The sequence below is a fragment of the Oryx dammah genome, unplaced genomic scaffold, assembly GCF_014754425.2.
Source record: "Oryx dammah isolate SB20612 unplaced genomic scaffold, SCBI_Odam_1.1 HiC_scaffold_20, whole genome shotgun sequence".
In the NCBI taxonomy this organism is placed as follows: Eukaryota; Metazoa; Chordata; class Mammalia; order Artiodactyla; family Bovidae; genus Oryx; species Oryx dammah.
In genome coordinates this window covers 29,980,814-30,008,200 of record NW_024070204.1, presented here as the reverse complement: position 1 = coordinate 30,008,200, position 27,387 = coordinate 29,980,814, and the positions used below count along the sequence as shown (strand labels likewise).

Genomic DNA, 27,387 nt, shown 5'->3' with positions numbered 1-27,387 from the left:
TGCCTTATGGGAGGGAAGGCCCAGCAGCCTTTACAACTGATGTCATGGGTGTAGAAGAACGTGGAGGGCCTGTGCAGTTTCCTAACCAGGGTAGGTTACAGGTGTGCTGATAACCTGACTTAGGGTTAGGGTTAGTGCTGAGGATGGCCTACTGGGGCCAGCACCAGTCACACAGGCCTGGGGGCATTTTGCTGACCTCTCCAGGCTCCTCAGCTATTCTATAGATGCAATCCATAAGAATTATTAATTCTTTACTTCTCAGTGGAGGTTTTTCCTGCCATTTTTCAGTACATTTGGTTTCACATAAACAGAGTGTTGAGTTTCTGAAGGGCAGGATATTCTTGTTTCATATTGTTCCTCATTCACTAAGGTACGTGTCACACAATGAGCAAAGGCTGGAGACTAGCTGAAGACAGAAACCCATGAACTCAGCCCCAGTGATCTAGTGAAGTTGTTAAATGCAGGTAGCTTTTATCACTAGCCTATGAAGATCTCTCTCCCTCAAAATTTTCCCCATATAACATTTTTATTAGTTAACTTCCACTCTCCCATCTAAAGCTTAGTAAGTAATAGAATAATCTTACCTGTCCCGGGTTGCTGCCCCTGCTTGGATGTCGCTTCAGGTGGGTTCTCTGTAGGGTGGCTGGCATCCGGGTGGGGCAGGGCACCACCTGGTCCACAGTCAGTGGGGACTCGTCCATCCCCAACGGACAGCTTGTCCAGAGATTCCTGGCACAAGGACAACTGTGAGTCACTGTTAAAGGCTTTCAGGGTTTTCTGCATCCTAATACATCACATACAGAGGAGAGCTGGTTTGGGAAAATTCAAGGAGCCCTGGACCAGAAGCCACAAGACCCAGATTCTGGGTTTAAGGTCCAACTAGAAATTTCATGGCCTTGTCACTCTTCCTAAGCTTTAAATTTAAGATGTGGGTGATTAGTAGTAGTGGTGCTGTTAGTCGCTCAGCTGTGTCTGACTCTTCGCGACCCCATGGACTGCAGCTCACCAGGCTCCTCCGTCCATGGGATTCTCCAGGCAAGAACACTGGAGTGGGTTGCCATTTCCTTCTCCAATGCATGAAAGTGAAAAGTGAAAGTGAAGTCGCTCAGTCGTGTCCGACTCTTTGCAACCCCATGGACTGCAGCCTACCAGGCTCCTCCATCCATGGGATTTTCCAGGCAAGAGTACTCGAGTGGGGTGCCATTGCCTTCTCTCCTGGGGTGATTAGGAAAAGGCAAATGAAAACCACAATGAGAGAGCATCTCAACCCCCTCAGGATGGCTTCAATCAAGAAGACTGAAATAACAGAAATAACGAGTGTTGCGGGGCTTGCCTGGTGGCTCAGTGGTAAAGAATCCACTTGCCAACACAGAAGACATGGGCATGACCCCTGGTCCGGGAAGATCCCACAGGCCACACAGCAACTGAGCCCACGCGCCACAACTACTGAGCCTGCGCTCCAGAGCCCGTGAGCGCTAACTACTGAGCCCACACACTGCAGCTACTGAGCCTGCCTGCCTGCCCTGGAGCCCACACTCCTCAAGAAGAGGAGACACCACAATGAGAAGCCTGCACACTGCAACCAGAGAAAGCCAGGTGCAGCAAAAGACCCACCATAGCCAAAAAATGAAATAAATGAACAAATCTTAAACCCAGCATGCAGCATAGAAAAGGCTATACAGAGGTAAGGCATTATTGTTACACTATGCATTGTGATGTTCCAGAACAAAATCAGCTCTTTTTGGCAGTCATGGAGAGGATGACTCTGAATAAATAAAGTTAGCATTTAACATTTTAAAACTGTACTTTAGCCAAGCGTCAATTACTTCCTTTCTTCTAATACCTACTATGAAAGTTTTCTCTAAAATAGCCTTGCTAAAACGTTAAATCAGATTTATTTGATATTTACCCTCTGAGTGAAGGAGTCATAAAGTGGCCGAAAGGTGGCAGCAGAGGAAAGAGGTGAAACAGATTATCAACAACAAAAAAATCATTTAGTAAAATGTCAGTTATCTGCTGAGCGAACTCAACAGTGTTCAACTCAGTTAATTTACTAATAAGGCATAAGCGTGATATGAAAACAGTAGAAGAATCTGAAACTCAATAGAGGTAGTGACTGTCCAGCACTGTGAATGCAGCAAGTGCCACTCGACTGTACACTTTAAAATGCTTTGTTGTTCAGTCGCTAAGTCATGTCCAACTCTTTGCGACCCCATGGACTGCAGCATGCCAGACTTCCACCAGGAGCCTGTTGATGTCCGTCACTGGACATGTTAGTATAGGAAAGCTATACTAACTTTATGTGAAGTGAATTTCATCTCAATTTGAAAAAGTACTAATAAAAAATTAAAAGACAATCTATTTTCCAAAATAAAAAGTCTCATTCTTTAAAGTTTCCAATTTAAAGGGTAAATACTTTATGGGCAGTGCATTCAATTTTTTTTCCCATATAGTATAAATAAAATTTGGGAATGAGACATTTTACAAGGAAAACTGAACTTCCTTACAAAACTTTTAAAAGGTGCTCAAAGTTCTTACTGAGAATACTAACTCACAAGACATTTTAATAGATATAAATTATTATAAAAAATATATTTGAGTAAAATCCATGATTTGGCTTGATATACTTATTTAACTTATATGCAGAGTGCATCATGAGAAATACTGGGTTGGAAGAAGCACAAGCTGGAATCAAGATTGCTGGGAGAAATATCAATAACCTCAGATATGCAGATGACCCACCCTTATGGCAGAAAGTGAAGAGGAGCTAAAAAGCCTCTTGATGAAAGTGAAAGAGGAGAGTGAAAAAGTTGGCTTAAAGCTCAACATTCAGAAAACGAAGATCATGGCATCTGGTCCCATCACTCCATGGGAAATAGATGGGGAAACAGTGGAAACAGTGTCAGACTTTATTTTTTTGGCCTGCAAAATCACTGCAGACAGTGATTGCAGCCATGAAATTAAAAGACGCTTACTCCTTGGAAGAAAAGTTATGACCAACCGAGACAGCATATTCAAAAGCAGAGACATTACCTTGCCAACAAAGGTCCATCTAGTCAAGGCTATGGTTTTTCCAGTGGTCATGTATGGATGTGAGAGTTGGACTGTGAAGAAAGCTGAGTGCCGAAGAATTGATGCTTTTGAACTGTGGTGTTGGAGAAGACTCTTGAGAGTCCCTTGGACTGCAAGGAGGTCCAACCAGTCCATCCTAAAGGAGACCAGTCCTGGGTGTTCATTGGAAGGACTGATGCTAAGGCTGAAACTCCAATACTTTCGCCACCTGATGTGAAGAGCTGACTCATTGGAAAGACTCTGATGCTGGGAGGGATTGAGGGCAGGAGGAGAAGGGGACGGCAGAGGATGAGATGGCTGGATGGCATCACTGACTCGATGGACATGAGTTTGAGTGAACTCTGGGAGTTGGTGATGGACAGGGAGGCCTGGCGTGCTGTGATTCATGGGGTCGCAAAGAGTCGGACACTACTGAGTGACTGAACTGAACTGAGTTATTCAAAATTTGTAATACCCTTAAAAGGAAGAGGTTTACCCATTAGCTGAACATGACATTTTAAAATACATTTACTAGTTGGAGGTAATAATAATTTTTAGAAGGAAGAAAAAGGTGTATGTTTCTACTTCTTCTGTAAGGTTAAAAACAAACCCTTCTGCTGAGATTAGTTTTTATGACTTTGTATGTTCTGCTTCTCTTTACATGTATTATATCATTATATACAAATCACTTGAAAACACATCTTTATAAATACAGGCATAAAAATTGCACTTCACAGATACTGCACGTTTTACAGGTTGACGGTCTGTGACAACCCTGCACTGAATGGGTATGTTGGTGCCATTTTTCCAACAGCATTTGTTCACGTCTGTCATATTTTGTGTCTCTCATATTTTGGTATTTCTCACAATATCTTACATTTTTTCACTTTACATTTGTTATGGTGATCTGTGATCTTTGATGTTACTGTTGCTAAAAGATTTATATTTCAACTGAAGGCTCAGATAGTTAATTTTTAATAATAAAATATTTTTGAATTAAGGTATATACATTATTTTTAGAGACATAATGCTATTGCACAATTAATAGACTCCAGTATCGTGTAAACGTAACTTTTATATGCACTGGGAAGCCAAACACTTGACTGACGTAATTGGAACATCCGCTTGATTGCAGTGCTCTGGAACCGAACCTGCATTATCTCAGAGGCATGCCTGGACAGCCTTATAAGGCATCTCAGATTCTCCGCTCTGAGTGAAAGTATTTATGCTGAAGAGACTAAATAATGTTTGTTTCTCTTACCCTCTCCTTGCTAAAGTGGAGGTATATTAAATTTTTTTTTTAATGTGCAATTTGATATTCTGATCCATTCTAACATACTGGTAAACAAGTAGAAACATCAACAATATTAACTTGCATTTACTGTGGTACATTATACATTTCTCAGGGAATGCATGCCCATTACTTCATGTGATACAACAAGGGTAGGAGTAGCTATACATCATCACTGTGGAAAGTCTGAAAAAATAAGGATCAAGCAGAACCTTGACCGCCACACATAAGCACTGTTAACCTGTATTTGACGGTCACCCTGACTGTGAGATGATCAGGGAAGACAGCAACATCCCTATTTTACAGTCCAGACAACTGTTGTTCAGAAAGATCAGTAACTTGGCGAGTTACTGCCTAAGTGACCACCAACTAGTCACTGGAGAAGCTGGTCCCAGACTCAGGGGTTTCCTGCGTCTGCCTGGCACTGCCTTTCCATCATCAACCACAGGCCCCGTGTATGGGAAGAGAGGGATTGTATCTTTCAGCCGCATGATCTCATGAGTCAACACTGAGGCACCTCCCCCCACCAATCTGGTGATATATTACTAGGCTCCCAAGCAGTCAGTGTGTTGAAATGAATGACTCTATTGAAAGATGATTCTCCAATCATTATCCTTTATTTCAGGCAGATTACCTTATGCTTTGGAGCAGTGGTCCCCAACTTTTTTGGCACTGGGGACCAGTTTTGTGGAAGATAATTTTTCCACAGACTGGTATGGTGGGGTGGGTGTGGTTTCAGGATGATTCAAAAGGATGACATTTATTGTGCACTTTATTGCTATTATTATTACATCAGATCATCGGGCACATCAGGCATTAGATCCTGGAGGTTGGGGACCCCTGCTTTATAGCATGCTCCATACTCATTCATACAAGACTCACTGGATCCCAAGTAACTAAGAAATCAGTTACCTTCTCCACAGTTCCTCCTGGCCGATAACCAGTCACGGTCACTTGGTTGGAACTATCCTGGACTTTCAAGTGCGCACCGCATGGGTCACTGGCTCCATCGGTCAGCTGTGCTGCCTCTGTGTTGCTAGGCCTGGCCTCAGCCTCAGGCCTCTTGTGGTGTGGGCTGACCCTGGCCACGGGCTTGTGCCTGGACCCCAGGCTGTCATTCTGCTGGAGGGAACTGGAGCTGTCTGTGCTTGCTGGACCCTGGGTGCCTGTTCCAGCTCTGCACTCCAGTTTGGGTGAGCTCCTCGATCCTGACAGTTCCTTCCTCCCTGAGCAGCCAGGGCTACCCTTGGGGGCCTCTGATGGGACCGGCAGGCTGGCTGCATGGGAAAGGGGGTCCCGCACGCCTCCTGGGAGGCTCTCCTGGAAGTCCAGTGAGCTGCCGAGGAGAGGCACCGAGGAGGCCTTGCTGACCAGTGTTTTCTTGGGGTGTTCCTCTCGGTTGATACCTGTGACCTTGGAAGAGGCTGTTGAAACACGTGTCGAGTCGTCCTCTGTCAGCGGCCTGCTGGGACCCGAGAGGGTCCCTGGGAGGGAAATGCAGTCGCCTTCGCCATCAAACTCTTCCTCATCGCTGGCGTCGTCATCAGAGCAGCCCACCCTCCTCTGGCGGAGGAGGGGGTTCCGGAGGACCTCTGGGCTCCCAGGAAGACTGGCTTGCCTGGCGATTGTCACCTGCTTGTGGAAGAGCCCAGAGGCCCGTTGGCTTCCGAGAGACACAAGGCTGTTGGCCCTGGCTTTTCCTGGCTCCTTGTGAGCTGCTGGAGTTGGAAGAAGAAAAGTCAAGTGAAACAGCTTTCCATCTGGTGTGGTCTTTTAATCTAACCCCCCAGAGCATTTCCATATTCACAGATGCCAGGTACAACTTCCGGCCACTGGTCACTAGGCATAAACGACACAGTTTCTTGGGATCTGCTTACAGTGAGAGCCAACTTTCTTCTCTCCTCTGCCTACTGTTTTTTCTTTTTTTTTTTTTTTTAAACTTAACCTCTGGATTGTTCAACTTACACATGTGTGCTGCCTAGAGACAGAAGTGTGTAACTTGTCAACATCCATGATATCTAACACGTTACTGGGTTCAACCTAAATGCTGCTCCAAATACTCCCCGGGGGAGGATGCACCGGGATCAACGAGTCCCGCACACCTGGGCCTTCTTAGCACCTGAGGTCCTTCCTTCACAGGCAGGAGGGAGGTGGGCTTGATTAATGGGCGTGTGAGCTCCGAGAGCGTGGTGAGCTGAAGCCTGAGACTACACATAATTTATAAACTCCAACCTGGGAAGGGAAGGAAGGCGTGGGAGCTCTGCAAACTCTTCGCATCTCATTAAACACAGTGAAAAATTACACGTGCTTCCGCCTTAGAGCGTTTCTATCAGAGCCTGGAGGAAGCACGTGGGCTGCTCCAAACCAGCTAGACAGGTTCTTGTCTGCCTCGTCTGAGACAGGGGATTTTCTTATTCAGACATTAGAAATGAGCAAAAGGAAACCACACTGGTGGGAGTGAGGAGTCAATGCAGTTCACATCAGGTCATTATTTCAGACTATACTGAGAAAATAATCAATGAGGTCTTTTTTTTTAAAAAAAAAAGTAAAACCCATATGATAACATCTGTCTCATACATTCTAAATCATTCACTCACTGCCTTCTAAAAAGAATTAAGTTTAGGGTCTAGTGAAGAATTTGGTTAGGATTCCCCTGAAACGTAAGGCTATCAGGTTATCAGCCACAATTTGATGCCACAAATTCCAAGACTACACTGTGTAAACAGCATCCCAAGGTGGGGGCAGTTTAGCTTTTCCACACTTGGGGTACAGACCGTGCACCCAGCCTGTTGACTGCAGGAGTGGGGAGGCCGGTCACTAGGAGTGCACTGCATTTCCCAAGATCAAACTCTGCCTTTAGTCAGGGTAGAAAGGCGGCTCCTACTCAACCATGGGTGTGGGCTCCAGTTCTCTTTCCGTACCCCAGCACCGTGATGTGTAAACCAACGCATCATGGAGTCAGAAGAGTCAGGGCTTACGGGATGTGCCAGGGGGCTCTGCGGAGCTGCTGCTGCCACCGCTCCCTGGAGGGTCCTCGTCTTCGGAGCCGGCCACCATGAAGTCAGACAGCGGGCCTGGGGCGTCGTGAGCGAAGTACTGGGAGAGTTCAGATTCAGAAATCAGGGAGTCCTGTTGAAGAAGGCAGTGCTAGGTGAGGAAGATGTGGCAGTGTGGATTGTTCTAAATAGTAATTGTGTCCCATCTTCCCGAAAGCACTTTGTTCTCATCTGCGGTCACTCAAAACAGCTGTGATAGTAAACGCCCACCTCCATTTACTTTAGGATCACTAAATTAAACAATGAATGAATGAAAAGGCAACTGCTGCCAGACGATGTTTTTAAGAAATACGTTTTTGGCTGCGATCAGAAAAACCACAGCAGCAATGCATCAACTATCCCAGGAAGAAGACTGGGGGAGGAGATAGGAGGAATGGAATTCCAAGCCACTGGTTCAGCCTACTGATGAAACAACAAAACAGGCTAGTTTGACTCTTGTTCTCTGATCCTCTGGGGTTTTGAAACAGCCAGCTAAGAAAGAGTCTTTAAAGTTGCAGACGCCCTCCCCAAACTGGTCCAGACCCCTTTTATTTAAAAAAAGGGGGGGCAGTTATTTTTCAAACTGTAGCTCAGTTCTTTTATTTTGTTGTTTTGTTCTTTTCCTGGATGAATATTTAATAAAAGAAACTGACATTTATACATTTGTTCTCAAATGGACATTTCTTTGCTGTTTGCTGTATAAAATGGCCAAGATGACTCATGGGCAGAAATACAGGTTGGATGCTATGGTTTGATTTATGGGCTCCAGAACAAAGGTCTGTCTAGTCAAAGCTCTGGTTTTTCCAGTAGTCATGTACGGATGTGAGAGCTGGACTATAAAGAAAACTGAGTGCCAAAGAATTGGCTTTTGAATTGTAGTGTTGGAGAAGACTCTTGAGAGTCCTCTGGACAGCAGGAGATCCAACCAGTCCATTTCTAAAGGAGATCAGTCCTGGGTGTTCATTGGAAGGACTGATGCTGAAGCTTAAACTCCAATACTCTGGCCATCTGATGTGAAGAACTGACTCATTTGAAAAGACCCTGATGCTGGGAAAGATTGGAGGAGGAAGGAGAAGGGGATGACAGAGGATGAGATGGTTGGGTGGCATCATTGACTCAATGGACATGAGTTTGAGTAGGCTCCAGGAGTTGGTGATAGACAGGGAAGCCTGGCATGCTGCAGTCTATGGGGCTGCAAAGAGTTGGACACAACTGAGCGACTGAACTGAACTGAACTAGTACAGCAAGGCAGCAAAGTGCCTTTTCTTGACTCACCTTTTTTGCAAAAGAAGGACTCTTCAAGGGGGTACCTGTTGGGGGAAAAGTTTACCATACTGTAAAAACAATGAAGCTCAAATCCTTACAAATAGGCTCACCTTCTTAACAGGAAAAGAAGGGAGCCAGACATATTAAACAAAACTCTCTCTGCTCAAGAGGCACGGAGGGACCACCTGTGTGGGAATGGACGTGCATGCAGTCTATCGGGTACCCATCCCACCTCCCAAGATTCTTCTCAAGCTTCAAGCCCTCATATGCTACTGACTCCATGGTGATCCTATTAATAGTTGGAAGTAACTTCCTCTGCATTTCAGAAGTACTTTATACTGCCCATATACCAATTTCCATATGCATAATATAATTTAATTACAAGTGGATGCCTGTTCTCTTCTTCTTCGACTATTTACCTATCACTGATCAGGCCCTGCAGGGCTTAGCACTAGGATCTAGGAAGTGTTCAGTGACATTTGATAAATGGATTGAAGGATGAATGAAGAAAGGAACAGCACTCAAAAAACTCATGAAAGAAAGAGGGAGAGGGCTGAATATCTATCTTAGTTTTTAGTTGAAGGACAAAAAGACTCAGCATGGAGATTTTAAATTATATTCCATGAGCAAAAAGATTTTGAGTTTAAGGATCATAGCTTAGTAAAATCTTTTATAAATGACTGAGTGAATATATTGGGATTATGAGAGGACAGCCTTCAGGCAGTTCAGGAGAATGAGTGAGTTGAATAAAGAGTCCATTATGGCTGTGCCCACTTTCAATATATTAATTATGGATGCAAATAATTAGGGTACTTCTTGGTTGCCAAAAAACCGTATGCCTTCCTTTTCCTTTGACAACCAGTAACTCATGTCTCAGTTTCCTCCTGACATCAGTCTTAATATCAGTAATATCTCGAGTTCAGATACATCAGCAGAGTCCCTTGAGGTTCCCACTCTACAGAAAACATTACTTTTCCAACTTGGTACAAAGTTTCATGTTTTATCCTCCTATGACTGAACTTTCCACTTAAGAAGGAGGAAAATCATGATTTTTGCAGCCTATTACCTTTCAGTTGAAACTTTTAATTCATATAAAGAAACTCCAGGTTTTTGGCTGGATTGTACCTGGTGCCTACCAAAACAACTGGTAATTTAGTAGCGTTTCATTTCTACTTGGAATGAAGTAGAATTCATGTTCTACTTAACATGAATTGTACATAAACACCTGAAATGCTAACTCATTTTTGCAAATTATCTTAAAGCAGTAGAAAAAGCGTGCATGGCGGGAACTTTAATATAGCACGTTAAATAACTGTAGAAATCAAAAGCAGCCGCTATGGGAAAGCATGGAATCTCTTTGACAGCTACTTCTGCCAAACCCGGTAATTACCAAGACTCCAATAATACTGCGCAGGGGAGTGCCCCTGGGGGGAACGTAATGAGAGACTCTTCTGAATGTTGAATGAAGATGTGCAGTTACAGTACCTAAGCCAGGAGAGGAACTGGCCTCTTTGCTCTCCTGATAAGTGCTGCGTGCTATCACTTCATCCATTTCCTGCTCGGAAACCTGATTGTCAGCAGAAAGCACAAATTAGACGGTTTTATTTATTTATTTTTCCCCAATAAAAGTAGCTAGGACCAGAGTCAGAGGCTGGAGCTCAGATAAAGAGGAAAATTGCAAGACCAAAGACTATGACCACCCTCTGAAGCAATAAACCAGGGCATATGCGTAGTTATTATATCCATTAACAGCTGGGTTAATGGACTGCTTCAAACACTGGATTCAAAACCAGACCTTCAGCTGATACCCAAGCTCATGAAGCAAAGCATTCATTGCTGGTTACCAACATGGGTGACTTGTGCCTCTCTCTAGAACACTCACTTCTCATTCTTTTTCCTAAGCTTAAACAATTTCAAACTTACATAAAATTTGCAAGAATAGCACCAGGATAATACTCTTCAACTATAGTCACTTTTTTTCCCCAACATTCCACATTCACACTTGTACTTTATCTTCTCATACACACACAACTTTTTACTAAATCATTTGGGAGTTAGTTCCAGACATCATGACCCTTCACCTGTAAATAATTTAGTAAGTATCTCCTGAAAACAAGGACATTCTCTTAAATAATCTTGGTACTATTATCAAGTTCAGCAAATTTAACATTGATAAAAATGATGGTCGAATTTCACATCCCTAGGACTGTTCTTCAGAAATGCTACTCAAAGTGTGTCTTGAGGCTGGAAATAATTCACAAAAAGTTTGATGCCAGCCTGGGATGAGATAAGGGTTTTCCCTGAGAATGCAAATCAATACTCAGCTGCTTTCATCAACGTCTCACAAGGTTTAAATGTCAAATGAAGTAAATAGTGTGCACAGTGATGTGACCAATTTATATTCCGGAGCAAGCTCCTTATCTGCGATGGGCCTTAGCGGCCCGTCACCAACTTCTCTGCAAGTCATGCTTTAGAGAAAAGGTTTTTTGGGGGGAGGGGTGTGTATCAGGCAACCTAGAATTCAAAATCCTGTACTCATGTCTATTTATTCTCCTTTATATGTCTATTTATAATCCAAAATAATTCTGAGCCTTTGTCTTTCATGATATTGATAATTTGAAAGACACTAGGCCCTCAGTTACAAGTTGTCCAACAGTTCCTTCATGCTTAGATTTAGGTGATGCCTTTGGGGGCAGAAAAACTATAGAATTATAAAAACTGTTTCTTTTTCGGTATATCACAGGATCAGTGTATTTCGTAACTGATGATAACTCTGACCACTTGTTTAGAGTTTCACCAGAGTTCTCCACAGGATTTGTTGTGTTGTTGCCATTAATGAGTAATATTGCAGGAGACAGTTTGAGACTGTTTTATCCTGCTTCCCAATATATTTCCACTCAATGGTTTTAGCATCATTCATATTATTGCTGAATCAGTTATTATAATGAAGTTTTCAAAAACAGTGAATTTATAATTCTCTTTTCCTTCCATATTTTTTGGTGGCATGGTAAACTCATGGATTCCTCCATGCCCCCCTCCCACTCCACCAGCAGTTGTTATCCATAACTAATTATTCATGGAAGATTTTTCTTAATTTTTTTTTTTGACTGTGCCACATGGCATGAGGGATCTTAGTTACCCAACCAGGGATTGAACCTATACCTTCTGCAGTGGAAGCACGGAGTCTTAACCAATGGACCACCAGGGAAGTCCTTCATGGGAAGATTTTTTTAAAAGCCTGATATGTGATAAACTATGAGATATTTAAAAAGCAACTACAGGACTTGTATAGTTTTTTTTTAAGGTAAGAATATTTTAAATGTAGGACAGTAATTCTGTGTATTAAAATAACATTTATAATAAATAATATTTGGATAAGCACAGCAATCTGCCTTAAGTAAATGAACATTTCTATACAAGATTCAGCATTATACTTTAACCTAACACATCAACCATCATCACGTCAGGGACTTTGTGTAATAATTTCTAATAGTCTTCACAGGAAATAGAACATGTACACACTTTCATGCAGATAAACATGTATACTCCCAAACATATCTTCATAAACCAAAAAGTAATTCTGTATAAATGAGCCATTAAAAATGGCTGCAGACTTTTCTTGACCTTAGACTTTGAATATCTGCAATTATTTTTGAGTGGGAGAAAAATGGTTGGGGTTTAAAACAAGTGCAAGATTTCCTGGATAACTCTAATCATGCTGAAAAGCCCCAGTATCAATTAATAATGGACCTCTATTACGTTCTTCTACTTAACGTCAGCTAGAATCTGCCCCACGGGCAGGTCCAAATCTTAGCTTGTCTAAACCTGGAGGGTTTGAATATTCCAATTGGGCGGCCACTGCTTTAGTCATTATGAGAAACAGAAGAGAAGAAAATCCTCGTGGTATTTCTCTTGGAACAGCATGAAAACTAAGAAGCACATACATTTAGTATCAAAATGTACCATTGGCATGAGATGTTGGGATAAGTGGTGCAAAAATACATTAAACGTAAAATGGAATCTTGACCAAAAGGAAAATATAGTATGATGTTACAACTAAGAACACGATGTTTACCTAGGAGGAAACATGAAATCCAGTCAAACAAATACCGAAATTTGGTTTCTTCTGTATCTCCAGCACCATCCTGACAACCATTTTACCATGGCTAGAAACATGAGTCAACCCATATATTCCACGGAATCATAGACCACCAGTAGACCAGGACTGTTTTGCTTTGCACTGGAATGCCATTTCGATGTTTGATTGTATTGGCAAATTAGGCAGATGCTTTGGGGTAAGATTAGGCTGACCAACAAATCATGACCTGTGTGAGGTTGGAATGGATTTTGAAGTCAGAGGTACCTTGAAGCCAATAGACTGCAAACCATGGAGAACTTAATTTTCTCTAATGTTGCGGAGGGATGGGCTGGGTCAGCAGCCATGGCTTGCTGGACTGCTTCCTAAGGTGAGAGGAGTGTGGCCACGTGGGTGGTGGAATCCAAGGGAGAACCCTGGAGGGAGGAGTTGAGACTGTGAGTGAAAGCAGGGTTAAAAGTGTCCCAGAGAGAGCTCAGGGGATGGCAGGGGGACACAGTAGAGCAGATTCTGAGGCAAAGGCAGGACTACAGAACAGAAGGGAGAAACACAGGCAATGACAAGGAGAAAAAAAAGGAAAAGGTGGAAGCGGGACTTGATTTTCTATAAATGATATTTATTCAAGTAGTTTTTATGTAAGACAATTTTAAGAATGCTTGTAGGAGTTTCCTGGGTGGTCCAGTAGTTGGGACCTCACCTTCTGGTGCTGGGGAGGGGGTGTGTGTGTAGGTTCAATCCCTGGTCGGGGTGCTAAGATTCCACATGCCTCTGGGCTGAGAAAACAGAAGCAATATTGTAACTACTTCAGTAAGACTTAAAAAGAAAAAATGCTTGAAGACAAGAGAAAACAACCTGGGGAGTGGGGTTGGGGGAAGTAGCGGGGCTGAGTTTGAATCAGCAATCAAGGTCCAAGGAGCTTGACTGACAGCTCTGTCCCAAATCAAGGCACAGAGTCACACCTTTGCAGTGGTTATTTGTATAGGGGAAACCGGACGGTCAGGGCTTCCCAGGTGGCGCTAGTGGTAAAGGACCTGCCGCCAATGCAAGAGATGAAAGAGACATGGGTTTGATCCTTGGGTTGGGAAGATGCCCTGAAGGAGTGCACAGCAACCCACTCTAATGTTCTTGCCTGGAGAATCTCATGGGCAGAGGAGCCTGGTGGGCTACAATCCATGGGGTTGCAAAGAGTCAGACATGACTGAAGTGACTCACCATGAACGGCATGCAACTGGACGAATAACAAATGAACACTGCTGAGACAGTGAACATGACCCACTGAAGAAATCTCACAAGTGCCACGTGAGAGAACCTGCTAGGTCTCCTGGTACAAACTTCTTACTTGTAAACTAGCATAAGAGTCCATCCAGTATAGCAGCCCGGGACCATTCAGGACATAATCAAATAACTCTACAGATAATACAAAGTGGACAGTAGCCACATGTCAGGCATGGGAAGAGTTGATGGTCTAAATGGGCATTCTGAGTTGTTGAAAAGTCAGATTTTATAGGGGGGGAGAAAAAAAAGATTACCATGTTGGAGACAAGCTGATTTTAAGAATTTTACCTGGAGTACTCAAAAACAACGAAAAACAGCTTTCAAAATGGGTTGAGTTGAACTTGCTAAAGTGTCCTGTGGCTAGCTTAAAAAATTAAAAGCAGTCGTCTAAGTAGAAGAGATACAACCAAGTAAACAGCGTGTATGTATGCTAAGTCACTTTAGTCGTGTCCAACTCTGCAACTCCACAGACTGTAGCCCACCAGGCTCCTCTGTCCTTGAGATTTCCCAGGCAAGGATACTGGAGTGGGTTGCCATTACCTTCTCCAAAGTAAACAGAAGAGGTCCCCAATACAGGGGCTATGATTATCTGCAAGTTAGTGTGGCGGAACAGCGTGACACTGATGCTGGAAGAAAATTAGTGGGCTCTTAAGCATTAGTCACTCAGGCATTTGGCTCAGGTCAAGGATGGCCTAGACAGAGCATCAGCTTCAATAGTTTCTGATTTTCTGGATGCAGAAACCTGAAAAGGCTAAGTATCTCACCAGAGATCAAACAGCCAGCGGGGGTTACTCAGAACTCTACCTTCCATACTTAGCACTCCCACCTTCCACTAACTTTAAATTCACCAATAATACCATCAACATTTTCTAACAAAATGTTCTGGGTGTGAAGATGAAGTCCAGATCAATAATTCATTTCCCAAGTGTTATCAGTTACCTTGGTCACTGGGTGGCCACAGGCTGATTCCCATTCCCAGCTGGGTGAACGGTCTTATCAAAGCATCTGCATGGTCATAGGAACACGTGTGCCATTGCTACTGGACAAACAGCTGTCTTCCCATACTTAGGACAGTGTGAGATACTTCACCTTTGGATTAGGGTGCCGGCCGATGACCAGGCGAACGGGTCCTGGGGGGCATTTGCTCAAGATGGAGTGGACTTTGCTTAAAGCAGCATGGCGGACGTTGACGGAGTTCACTTCCAGGATTTGATCTCCGCGGCTAGGGAGGACAACATGATCAACTCTCTGTGGTAACAGTTTTTCACAAGACTTCCTTCTGGGAGTGGTTTATATAATACGAAATCTTTTCTGAATACTTTTAAGAAGCAAATGATATCCTTGCATCTTTGCATACATATAAAAAAGCAAAGCCCTCATAAACACATTAGGTTTTAAACTGACAAAGACCATTATGGGTATCTACCTGCATTTTCAGAAGTAGTAAAGTTGATAATAAGTAAATTGATAATAAAGACAACAATGAAGGTTACTATTACTCCCACATGTATTGTAGGCCAAGGACTATAAAAAGAAATTTATGTAACAATGCTTTGACTAGGTATTATTATTCCTGTTATGTAGATAAGGCCACGGGCTCAGAGAGGTCACCCAGATGTCACACACTGCTGAACTCAGGTTTGCCTACCTTTTGCTCATCAAGTCATAGTCCCTCGACCACCACCAGTTTCTTTTTCCCTACCATATTGAAATGATTATTGTAATATAATTTAAGAAGGAAATATCTGAAGCTCAAAGGTTACCCAATAATTTGTAAAAACGTTTCAGATTTGAACAAATGAGAAATTGGGGACAAGATGCCCATTTTGACTTGAAATTATAGAGAGAGAGCTCAGTATGAGAAAACAAAGAGTCTTTATGTGGGGTTTGAAGAATGGTCATTTGGCAGGCTCCAGACATATGGAACCATTCAAGAAGGAAACATCATCTTGGGATGTCATTAAAGGATTTTTTTCCTTGGGTTCTAAAAGTATATTTTCTTTAATGTACTTTGGATGATTTGCTCAATTTTTTTTGATATGGAAATTCACTCTGATGATTAACTAAAAACATAATATAATCTATTAACAGGGCCTCAAAATGGCAACCTCAAGGCATGTCGTTTTGATAATTCCTCAACTGCTCAAGGACTTAAAAACTTAAGAGGGGAGAAAGATGATACTGTTTGCACAGAGTGCTTCATAAAATACGTGTACATTCTTGTGAAGTTTAGGTGGGCACAGACCCACTGCAATTACTATATAATAGGACACCAAAACCTCTCTTGTATAAACAGAATACCCAAGCTACAACTCAACTAGCTGAATTGAGAAATCAGACACGCAGTGATTTCAGACAGTAAGCATCTAGACATCACGTCTCAAAAAGGAATGGAACAACAGGAAAGGTTCAGGAGATTGCACTTAATAATAAAGGCCTCCTGGAAGGGCATGATCTTAGGACTCTCTTGTATCCAGTGATTCTGAACCATTTTGAGTAGTTCCCAGCAGCTTATATGAATTCTATATACATGTATATGAAAGTGAAAGAAAATATTTGGATAATAATAGGTATCTACATAGACTTGTATTGTGTCAAGTTTCTGAAACTGAACTTCTGAGTCCAAATAGAACAGAACTGGTAGGGAAAGCCAAGATCTGGAATTCTTGAACCAAATTTCATTTATCTTTTCATCTTTGGAGATGTTTTTGATTGTAATTCTAGCTACATGACCACAAAATAATATAAACATTTAGAATTTCACAAGGGAATGTACAGGGCAGGTATCTTATGTATGTATTCATATATTCACAAACCCACCAGAACTCTATAAACTCTCAGGTTTACAACCAACCTCAGATTGCTCTCCATCTTGGCCACTGATCCTGGGGCAAGGCTGTGAATGTAGATGCCTGGAGGGCTGTTTTCTAAGGCCAAGCAGCAGGCACCGATGCCTAAGCCAACTCTGGGCTCTGTGGGAGGCATCATCGAAAGAAAACAAAATCAAAAGAAAGAAAGAAAAGGAGTATCAATAATATGAAACTGCATTAATGCATACTTTGACCAATAACCACTTATTTTTAGACCAGACTTAGGATATAAATTTTACTTTTCTTTGTTAATGTGAGCCACATTCTTTTAATGAAATGAGTCTATAGCAGAACCAGGGGCTAACTATGGACTGTGAATTATTTGATGCTCCATTCTCTTTTTGGTCTGAAGGATCTCCTTGAATCTGTTTTTGGAAATAGGCAGAGTCCCAATAACATTTTCTATTCTGGATATACAACTTAAGGCTTTCTTTTGCCTTCCATTAATTTCTAGGTTGTTCAGTTGTTCATCATATTTCTACCACTGGAGGCAAAGATTAAAAGAAGGTGGATTTGGTGTTACCCAGGATTTTTAGTTACTGATGTTAGCTATATTCTTAACTATATTGTTTCTTCTTGAAAATGTTATATTAGCCCTAGAATTCAGCTAGTCAGTGATGTTTTTAACATGAGTCTCTGACACATAGTGATTCATCCAGAGAGAGCTTTAAAAAACTGTGCTTCGGGGAACTTTTCTTCACTTTAGTGAAGTGACTAAGATCTCTCCTTTTGATCCTACTGCCCATTTAGAGAATGCCATATGTTGTTGGTAGCAGAATGTTCCAAAGAAGCAATTCATGGAAAAAGACATATTAAAAAAAATGAACCTAAGAACAGATTACAAATTATGATTTGAGAGAATGTAACGAAATGAGTACAAGCTGGTATCACCTTTGTTGAGGGTTACTTCCATGACGATTCTGTCCTTGGGTCCGGGGGCCTTCCGACCCAGGGATGAACTGCCTTCATCACTGCCCACCGCTGAGGTTCCCCCGCTGGCATTGAAGTTTGGGGAGCTTGATCTGCTCATGTGTGTGGGTGTGGAGCAGGGCGTGAGACTCGGGCTCAGTAACTTGGTGCGTACCGTTAAGACAAACAATCCACTCCGGATTTGCTGAGAAAACAGGAAGAAGGGCTAAAACATTCAGGTTGTCCTTTTATCAAATGATGGAAAAAAAAAAAATCACCAAAAATCACCAAACCCAAACCAGAATGAAATAAAGAAAAACAAAGATTACGATAAAGGAGGTCAATAAGAATGTCCTTACCTTAAAGGTATGAATGGCTTCTTGAAATGTCAAGCCCTTGATTGGTATTCCATTTACATCTAGGATTTCATCCCCTAGTGACCAAATTTGAGAATTACATTAACATCAAGCTTTAGTTTACTGGAATCTAACTGCTTGCTGCTGCTGCTGCTGCTAAGTCACTTCAGTCGTGTCCGACTCTGTGCGACCCCAGAGACGGCAGCCCACCAGGCTCCCCCGTGCCTGGGATTCTCCAGGCAAGAACACTGGAGTGGGTTGCCATTTCCTTCTCCAATGCATTAAAGGGAAAAGTGAAAGTGAAGTCGCTCAGTCGTGTCTGATTCTTCTTGACCCCATGGACTGCAGCCCACCGGGCTCCTCCATCCATGGGATTTTCCAGGCAAGAGTACTGGAGTGGGGTGCCATCGCCTTCTCCGATCTAACTGCTTGGTCAGTATTAAATAAAATACCATAAAGTCCCTGATTTACAACTCTTTAAGATGAATTTTATTGTTCCAATCTACTCTCATTAGCTTAGCTCCAAGGAATGTCACAAAATGGGTCAAAAAATGGCATTGCATGTTGTTCTGTAGTAATTCTCTATTTTCACCTTTAATTAAAACAACTGTGGGAAGCATCAAGATCTTACTCTCCTGCCACTACCAAGTCTGATAATACATGTTCTACATTTAGAAATCAAACTACAAAGACTGAATTCCTACCCTTTTCTTACAGTCTTTGGTTTACAACTTAAACCCACTGGTGGTGAAGCACAAACACCCATAATATGTGCAAAGCCAAGCCTATATTTTCAGAAAGACATGGTGTGTGAAAAGTGGCTTCAATGACTGAGACAAGGAAACACATGAGATATTCTTTAGGAATGGCAGCCTCACATCTAAGTGCAGCCCCACAGTCTAGATGCTTGGTTTTAATGGTGTTCAAGGTTCTCAGTCAGTAAGCTGGCAAGTTATTATACACTTCTATCTAAGAGATTGTTGTAAACTAATATCAAAATTCTTTCTCTCTCTCTTGCTCTCGTTCTCTTTCTCTCTCAAACTATCCTGAACTCATCTTCAACTCCAAGAAGGCACAGTCAGGTAATTTTTCAAGTTGTTGATAGTGTCTGCTGGCAACATAATAGAGCTTGGACATTCTCTTGACTTAAAGCTAGTTTCCGGCTTTGGACTCCTGTGTCATGGTCTATTTTTTGGAGTAGCAGTTCATCAGAAACACCACAAAGGTGCATGAGCTGAACCTTGCAAAGCAGTATGGTGCAGGAGAGGACCTCCCTTATAACAAAGTGCAAAGCAGCCTATGAACACACATTTTCACCTCTCATGGACAGCCGATCCCAGGAGCGCACGGGGTATTCCATTAAAGGCACCCCGTACACAGGTTTAAAAAGGCAAGCAGTACTGAACCCATGTGTTATGTGCCTTTTCTGTAAATACAATTACAGATGTTGCAAAACAAGTGAGATAATCTGTTTAAAAATCACCTGCATAACCAAGACTCAACTAGGTGAGGTTTTTGGTTTGTTTTCACCTGGGAAAAAGGTAGAAACATTAAAATGATTGCTCATACTCTTGAAAATATTTAAAGATTACTTAAAAGATAGATCAATTCAACAGGTTGAAAATCCATTCTGATGACCTCTATTTATTGTAAGTGAATACATATGAAAATACAGTATTTAGGAGAAGCAAGTGCTATTAACCTCTCCTATCGATTTTTTTCCTGCCATTTTGCCCCATTCTACTAGCACTGCAGGATGAATTTCAATCAAGTGAACACATGGCATATCCATTATAAAAATGCTCCGCTAGAATTTTACATTGTTGGGAAATGAGACACAAACACCACCTGGGAGTTAACCCTCCCTCTGAGAAAGAAAGAAATATTCTGCCATTAAAATATGACGCCTGGTCATGGCTTATCATTAGGACACAGACTTCTGGGATCGCTCTACCTACAAAAAAGGAGATTCCAATTTATTCTTATCAGTTTAAAAGAAATAAGCTGGTTAAACACAATATAATTGGACCAACTAAACTGAACGGTCACAGCATTTTTGAAGGTAGCTAGTAATAGTATGATTCAATCATTCCATGCAGGAAGTATATTAATAAGGAGGAGAAAAAATCAGGATTCACAAACAAGTTCTGGGGATCTAAGGGACAGATTGGTGCATATAGTTAATGAGACTGGGTTATATACTTGAAAATTGCTAAGAAAGACGCTAAATGTTCTCATCACATGCACACATACTAGGTCAATACGTGAGGTGATGGAGGTATAAAATATCAGGATTCACCAACAAGTTCTGGGGATCTATGGTATAACAGCATGGTGCCTATAGTTAATGAGACTGTGTTATATACTTGAAAATAGTTAAGAAGATGTTAAATGTTTTCAGCAGATGCACACACACTAGGTCAATATGTGAGGTGATGGAGGTATTCATTAACACTGTTTGGCAATCATTTTGCAATACATAAGTGTATAAAATTATCATGTTGTACACCTTCAATGCACACAGTTATCAATTATATCTCAATAAACCTAGGAGCAAAAAGTGCTTGTCTAGCATGTTTAGGTGTGTCAAAAATGGTAGGTGCTATGGGGTTGGTGGAAGATGTTTATGTACTCCAGCCCCAAGCAAGAATGCTCTGTAAACGCTCATGAATTTTCAAGGCAATTTCAAAGATCAAGGGGATAAGACAGACATTTAAAAATCCAAACAAAGATATCAAGCTACTTCTCACATAATGTCTCATGTAATCTTCACAACAGTTCTTCAAGGTAGGTATTCATATCCCAAGTTTACAACAGAAGAAAGTGAAGCTCAGGTTATTCGAATTGTCCAAGGTTCTGAGTAAGTACTGGATTCAGCCCAAGTCTATCCAACTACCAAGCCCAGAGCCATAGCCACTCAGGCATTTGCTTCACATCTTGCCAGGGGGCAGATTCTCCTAGAATCAGAGCTCACTGAGGACCACCAGAAGGTTCTCTCCTACCTTCTTTAAGTCTTCCGTCCTCTGCAGCCGATCCATTTGGGAAAATGGTCTTGACAAAAATCCCCATCTGTCCTCGAATGCAGTCTCGACCTCCAGCAATGCTAAAGCCAAGGCCCTGGACGCAGAGAATATGGGGGTCCAGGTTGTCAGTGCACTTCTTCACTGAGGGCACTCCTCAATGTAGTATTTAACTCAGAGTTGAGCTAAAGTGAAAGTGTTAGTCGCTCAGTTGTGTCTGACTCTTTGCAACCCCATGGACCATAGCCCATCAGGCTCCTCTGTCCATGGAATTCTCCAGGCAAGAATACTGGAGTGGGTTGCCACGCTCTTCTCCAGAGGGTCTTTCTGACTCAAAGATCAAACCTGGGTCTCCTGCATTGCAGTTGGATTCTCTACCATCTGAGCCATGAGGAAAGCCCATAGAGTTGAGTTAGTAGCTGCAAATTTATATGCTCCCCTCACCATGACCCTCCTCAGACCCACTTGCATTATGCTAGCTATGCATTACATTAAAGGGTGAAAAGTTTTAGGTAAACATATGAAATTGCTGACATTTGACAATCTTTTGATCTCCAAAGATGTCAATTTCACATAGATCAATTAATAGTTCATAGCAGTGCAGATGCCATATCTGTTTTATTCTGTTTTGTATAATGTCAAATGGATATCAAAATGGCTATTTTGATATTTGTGTAACAAATTATTTGTCATTATTCCTCTTATGATAATGGAAATGCCATGAAATTCATTCAAAAGGATAACAAAGGGGTATTCCTTGAAGCGGCAGGGTCTGATTTTCTTTCCATAGTGGTACAAGCTGGGGCATTTACCCCACCCTTGATGGTGCCCTAGCTGCCAGGTGATGACTCCTGAAATCATAAGGGCAAAATGGGCTTGATGATGTCACCTGCAGGACCACGGGAAAGGATGCCAGGGTATCCACTCAAATCTACCCAAAGGCCACTCACTTGATTCTTCTTTATACCTTTACCCTTATTTTATGTAAAAACAACACTAAAAAGGAATTATTTAAAATATATATACTAGCATTTACCTAGAGAGCAAAACAATGCACACGAAGGAGCTCACCTTGCCCTTCTCTTTGTACAGCCCAATGATGGAGATGACTGATGGCCGGATGAGTCTCCAGGGAGATTCCACCTGAGTTGTGCTTAGTGAGCGAGTGGACTTCTTCACAATGTGGTATTCCTAAAAGTCAGCACATGAGGTCAGAGATCATCTCACTTATCCTGCTGTGGTCCCTGGTATAAAAATATACTCAGATTTGGGAAACCTCAGGTGTCTTTTACGTTAGATGGCCATTGGCCTGTGGTCCATACCTGGCCCAGGGGGTTAAATAAAGCTAATTATAAAGTGCATTGGAGGAACAGCCCCAACTGTGATGGACTGCCACATCTTCTTTCCCCACATAAACAGCCTAGGCTGCACCTTCCTCGAGCCTACTCCACATATCCTACTGTTTGCTTCCTGGAGTGGAGTTAGGGACTGGAAAGCAAGTGGCCCTGAAGATGTAGAATGAGTGTCCTCTGGTCAGGCTCTCCGCTGGAAGTCACCCCTGCCCCCACTCCAAGTTCACAATCATGGTTAGCAAGTAGCTCATCATTTCAAGCTCAATTCACTCACTCAGAACTCAGCAAGCTTTTGTTTCTTATAAAACCCAAACCGCAAACCCAGACAACTGTTATTCCGTATAAAAAAATCCCTCTGAGAGACTGCAGCAGCTTCAGCTCTGATCCCTCACATTTGGAAAATAAAATACTTTTCCACAAGCCACACTTTCCCTTTCTGGCACGCAGCAGCTCAAAATCTTGATCTCGTTTCCCTTTCCATCACCCACCGAGTCCATGTGTGTAAGCAGTGTGGACCATTCATAATAAAAACAAGAGAGTAAATGAACCTATTGCTAAAGCACTGTGACAATCTAGCTCCCTGCTATTCTTTTTAGAATAATACATTTCTTAAATGACATAGATATTCTAGCACAAACAACAAAATCATTTCATGTTTAATATGAGAAAAAAGACACTAGAAAATAGTTTTTATCCTTAATCAGCATATTCTACAGTTGAAGGTAGAAATGAGATCTGCTAATGATATTTTTGTATTCCTGGCAGCTTAGAACAACTATATCTTGCAGTTTTACATAATATCTGTCAGCTATATTGGCCTCCCAGCCTCTGATTCATTAAAAAAAAAAAATGATGTCGCCTTGGCAAGGTTACCACCCTTTTACTGAAACTATTATGGATATACTTTGGCCACCTGATGTGAAGAGGCGACTCACTGTAAAGACCCTGTTGCTGGGAAAGACTGAGGGCAGGAGGAGAAGGGGACGACAGAGGATGAGATGGGTGGATAGCATTGCTGACTTGATGGACATGAGTCTGAGCAAACTCTGGGAGTTGGTGATGGACAGGGAAGCCTGGAGTACTGCAGTCTGTGGGGCCACAAAAAGTTGGATATGATCGAGCAACTGAACTACAACAATTATGGAAATAGCCAGGCATAGCCCTCGAATATAGAGGTTCATGTGCAGACTCACAAGGGAACTCTTTCTCTGATCAACAACCTCCAGCAGGGCCTTATTCCATCTGCCCTTCAGGAATCAGAGGCCAGCAGGCTTCACTCTTCTCCTGAAGGGGTTTAGGGGTCTCACTGCACTTTTAGACTTCTGTCATCCCATTTGGCAGCCATGAGCCACCTGTGGCCATCTATATTTAAATTAAGATATATGAAAATTAAAAGTGTATTCCTCAGTCTCTCTAGCCACTGTTCATGTGCTTAAAAGGCACATGTGGCTACCATATTGGGTAGTATAGACATAAAACATTTCCATCACTGCAGAAAGCTTTACTGGATAGCTCTAATCTAGACAATACTTTTTAGTGGAGGGACGGTAGGAGAGAGAGAGAGAAACAGAGGAGGAGAGAGGAAGGGGCTTCCCTATGGCTCAGCAGTAAAGAATCCACTGCCCATGCAGGAGATGTGGGTTTGATCCCTAGGTCAGGAAGATCCCCTGGAGTAGGGAATGGCAACCACTTCAATATTCTTGCCTGGGAAATCCCATGGACAGCGGAACCTGGTGGGCTAGAGTCCGTGAGGTCAGAAGAGAGTAGGATGTGACTTAACGACTAAACAACAACAAACCTTAAAAACTGATCAACACAAGTGGAAGGCAGGAAGGAAAGAAAGAAAGGCAAATCCTGGGAGAAAAAGGGAGAGAGAGGACAGAAGAGAAAGAACAACTTGAAGAGGAAAAAACAGCTTCTTCTTTAAAATCTTGCATTAGCTTGTGTTTCTTGGTTCCTAGAAGCCTGTTCTTTTGTTGTTCAGTTGCCAGGTCGTGTTCAACTCTTCACGACCCAGTGGGCTACAGCACACCAAGCTTCCCTGTCCCTCCCCATCTCCTGGGGTTTGGAAATAGATAGTTTCCGGCTATGAGTACAGTCAGGTTTCCTCAAGAGTCAGTTAAGAAATCAGCACCTTAGTGCTAGACATCCTTGGCCAGGACAATGGTAGACCTGCTCTCATTTTCCACACTAACCAAAACAGTCTGACAGCGTGGCTCTCCCATGGCTTCTTGATCTACCCGTTGATCCAACTGGATCATGCCGCCCAGGACACACACTTGTGTCCAGACATGGGTTTTAACCAGGCCTCTGGCAACCCACTCCAGTATTCTTGCCTGGAGAATCCGATGGACGGAGGAGCCTGGTGGGCTACAATCCATGGGGTCGCAAAGAGTCGGACACGACTGAGCGACTTCACTTCACATGCAAGTTTTCTGCTCTGCTTTTTCTCATTGCCCCAACTCCAGTTGCCCTTGGTGGATTCAGCACAAGACAGCCTAATCAGCAGAGGCCTCTGAAACATGGGCACTTTCTAATTGTATTCAGGTCAGGCCAAACTCCCTGCACAATGATTCTGGTGTATCGCTTGGAACTACTCAACCTCTTTGGGATTTAGCTACTCTATCCGTAAAAATGTGAGACACCCAAAGCAAGAGCCCAACCCAGATGACCTGAGCTAGGTCTTCTAGAACTCTAACACCTGAGTCTCCATGCACTTAAGGGTATCACAGCTGTCACTCCCTCCTCCCATCTTTGCTTCACTGAGGCCTGGGGACTGGATACCAGTGACTCCTCTGTGCTCTGGCTGATGGTGCCAGGACTGGAAGAATACTGCACAAGTTTCCAGAGACTGAGCCTGCTTCTGACTTGGTTATGAGATGCCTACAAGGTGTTGGCTGGGTTGAGGACGACGAAGTTGAGGGGAGCCCCTGGGCAGGGTTGCAGAGTCCCGAGCTCTGGTGGGGATGGAATATGAACATCCCCACCAGCCTCAGCCCCCTCTGCAGTCTCTCCTGACCTTGGCTGTTGGAGCGTTACTGTATGAGAGGTAGGATCCAGGCACACACCACAGCCACCCCCCGCCACGTGTCCACACCCACCTACCCACCAGGCTCTGCCGACACACCCACTGAACAAGAGACGGTGGCTCACCACAGACCGTGAGGCGCCATTGTCTCCTGGCAACAGAAGTGGCTCTCGGTTCCAAAACACACAGTGGAAGAGAATTGAGATTTTGAGATCCAACAAGGGATTTTTTTTCCCCCTTCTCTTCTATTTCCAAATATTAAGCTGACTTCTCTCTAGCCTCCCTAGATAGACCTTACTGACTATACTATATCTCTTGTCCTAAATACTTCTGGCCCTCATACACAAACAGGTCTTCAGAACATGAAGCTCCTGCTGGCCTCTGAGAGAATTACAGAAAACCTGGAGACACAGGGTTCAAAACATGCTCTTCTGCCCCTAGCCAAGTAGCTGTGACTGGATAAGAAAGTCAGGGGCTCCACAGTGCTGTACTACCTGTGACGTGCCCGTCGAGTCCAGGAGCTGGGGAAGGGAGTGCTTCCGGCCATCTCGGGAGACCTCTAACATCCTGGCCCGGGGGTCACCATGTCGCACCATCAGTTCATTATATTCTTCAACAGACTCTAGACGGTGTACACCACCTTGAAAAGACAGGGAAAACATGACGAGATAGACAATGAAGAGAATCTTACGAGCATGTATAGGTATAAACTGGTTGCACTTACACCCACATCCACGGTTGCTCAGACGGCCTGGGGGCCAATACTTGCAAACCACCTGGCTCACCGTGTTCTCTTGGCAAGACCCGCACGAGCTTGGCGTGTGTTGAGGCCATAATGCCAGACTCTAAAGAAAGTGCTAGTTTTTGAAGTGACCAGTTTGGATATATGGTCAGTTTGTATATATTTAATCCAGCTAAGATGTAGCTGTGGTTGATACGGCAATAAACAATGGTGAGAATGCTATCAGAGGATGGCTTTTTAGTGATGGAGGAATATCACTTTGTGATTGGTAGTAGACGCTTGGGGTAGATGCTTTTTTTCATGTATAGCAATGGACATTTAAACAAACTTTTAGTTAAAGTATAACTTACAGAAAAGTGCACAAATCATTAAGTGTACACACCATTCCATGAAATTTCACAAAATAAACCTGTCAATAACCAACATCCAGACTAAGACATAGACTATCACCAGGTCTCCAAATCCCCTTTTGTGCCACTAAACACTGCTCACTTCAAACATCATAGATTGTTGTTGTTTAGCTGCTAAGTAATGTCCTACTCTTGGCTACCCCATGAACTATAGCCCACCAGGCTCCTCTGTCTATGGGATTTCCCAAGCAATACTGGAGTGGGTTGCCATTTCCTTCTCCAGGGGGTCTTTCTGACCCAGGGATCAAACCTGCGAGCTCCTATTTGGCAGGTAGATTCTTCACCACTGAGCCACCTGAGAGGTCCAACATCACAGATTATTTTTGCCTATTTGATATAAATGAACACACACAACATGTTCGTTTTGAATCTGGCTCCTTATTCTCAGTATTTGTGAAATTCCATCGTGTTGTTGCATGCCAATAGACTGTTCACCCCATTTTTGCACACTATTTCATCATATAAACATACCATGATTTATTCATCCATTCTATTGCTAATGGACATTTGATTTGTTTCCAGTTTCAGACCTAGAATAAGGGTCAGAAAACATTTTTCTGTAAAGGCCAGATAGTAAATGTTTTAGGGTTTATGAGACACAAATGGTCGCAGCACACATTCTTTCACTTTTTTTAGATGCACTAAAAATGTAGAAAGCATTTCTATCTGTGGGCCATACTAATACA

The 27,387-nt window shown here is 42.7% G+C and overlaps 1 protein-coding gene across 2 annotated transcripts in view; it reads right to left on the bottom strand.

Moving 5' to 3' along the window:
• PDZD2 (PDZ domain containing 2) overlaps positions 1-27,387 on the bottom strand; it is a 327,378-nt gene that overhangs the window by 21,927 nt on the left and 278,064 nt on the right. For both annotated transcript variants that reach the window (XM_040262279.1, XM_040262281.1), the window contains 12 exons: positions 26,044-26,189; positions 22,241-22,360; positions 21,152-21,266; positions 18,153-18,226; positions 17,776-17,998; positions 16,869-16,986; positions 15,104-15,236; positions 10,129-10,210; positions 8,653-8,687; positions 7,321-7,471; positions 5,255-6,060; positions 585-729 (listed from right to left, as the gene is read on the bottom strand). In XM_040262279.1, coding sequence (XP_040118213.1) covers positions 585-729; positions 5,255-6,060; positions 7,321-7,471; positions 8,653-8,687; positions 10,129-10,210; positions 15,104-15,236; positions 16,869-16,986; positions 17,776-17,998; positions 18,153-18,226; positions 21,152-21,266; positions 22,241-22,360; positions 26,044-26,189 — 2,148 coding nt within the window. The remainder of the gene's footprint in view (positions 1-584; positions 730-5,254; positions 6,061-7,320; positions 7,472-8,652; positions 8,688-10,128; positions 10,211-15,103; positions 15,237-16,868; positions 16,987-17,775; positions 17,999-18,152; positions 18,227-21,151; positions 21,267-22,240; positions 22,361-26,043; positions 26,190-27,387) is intronic.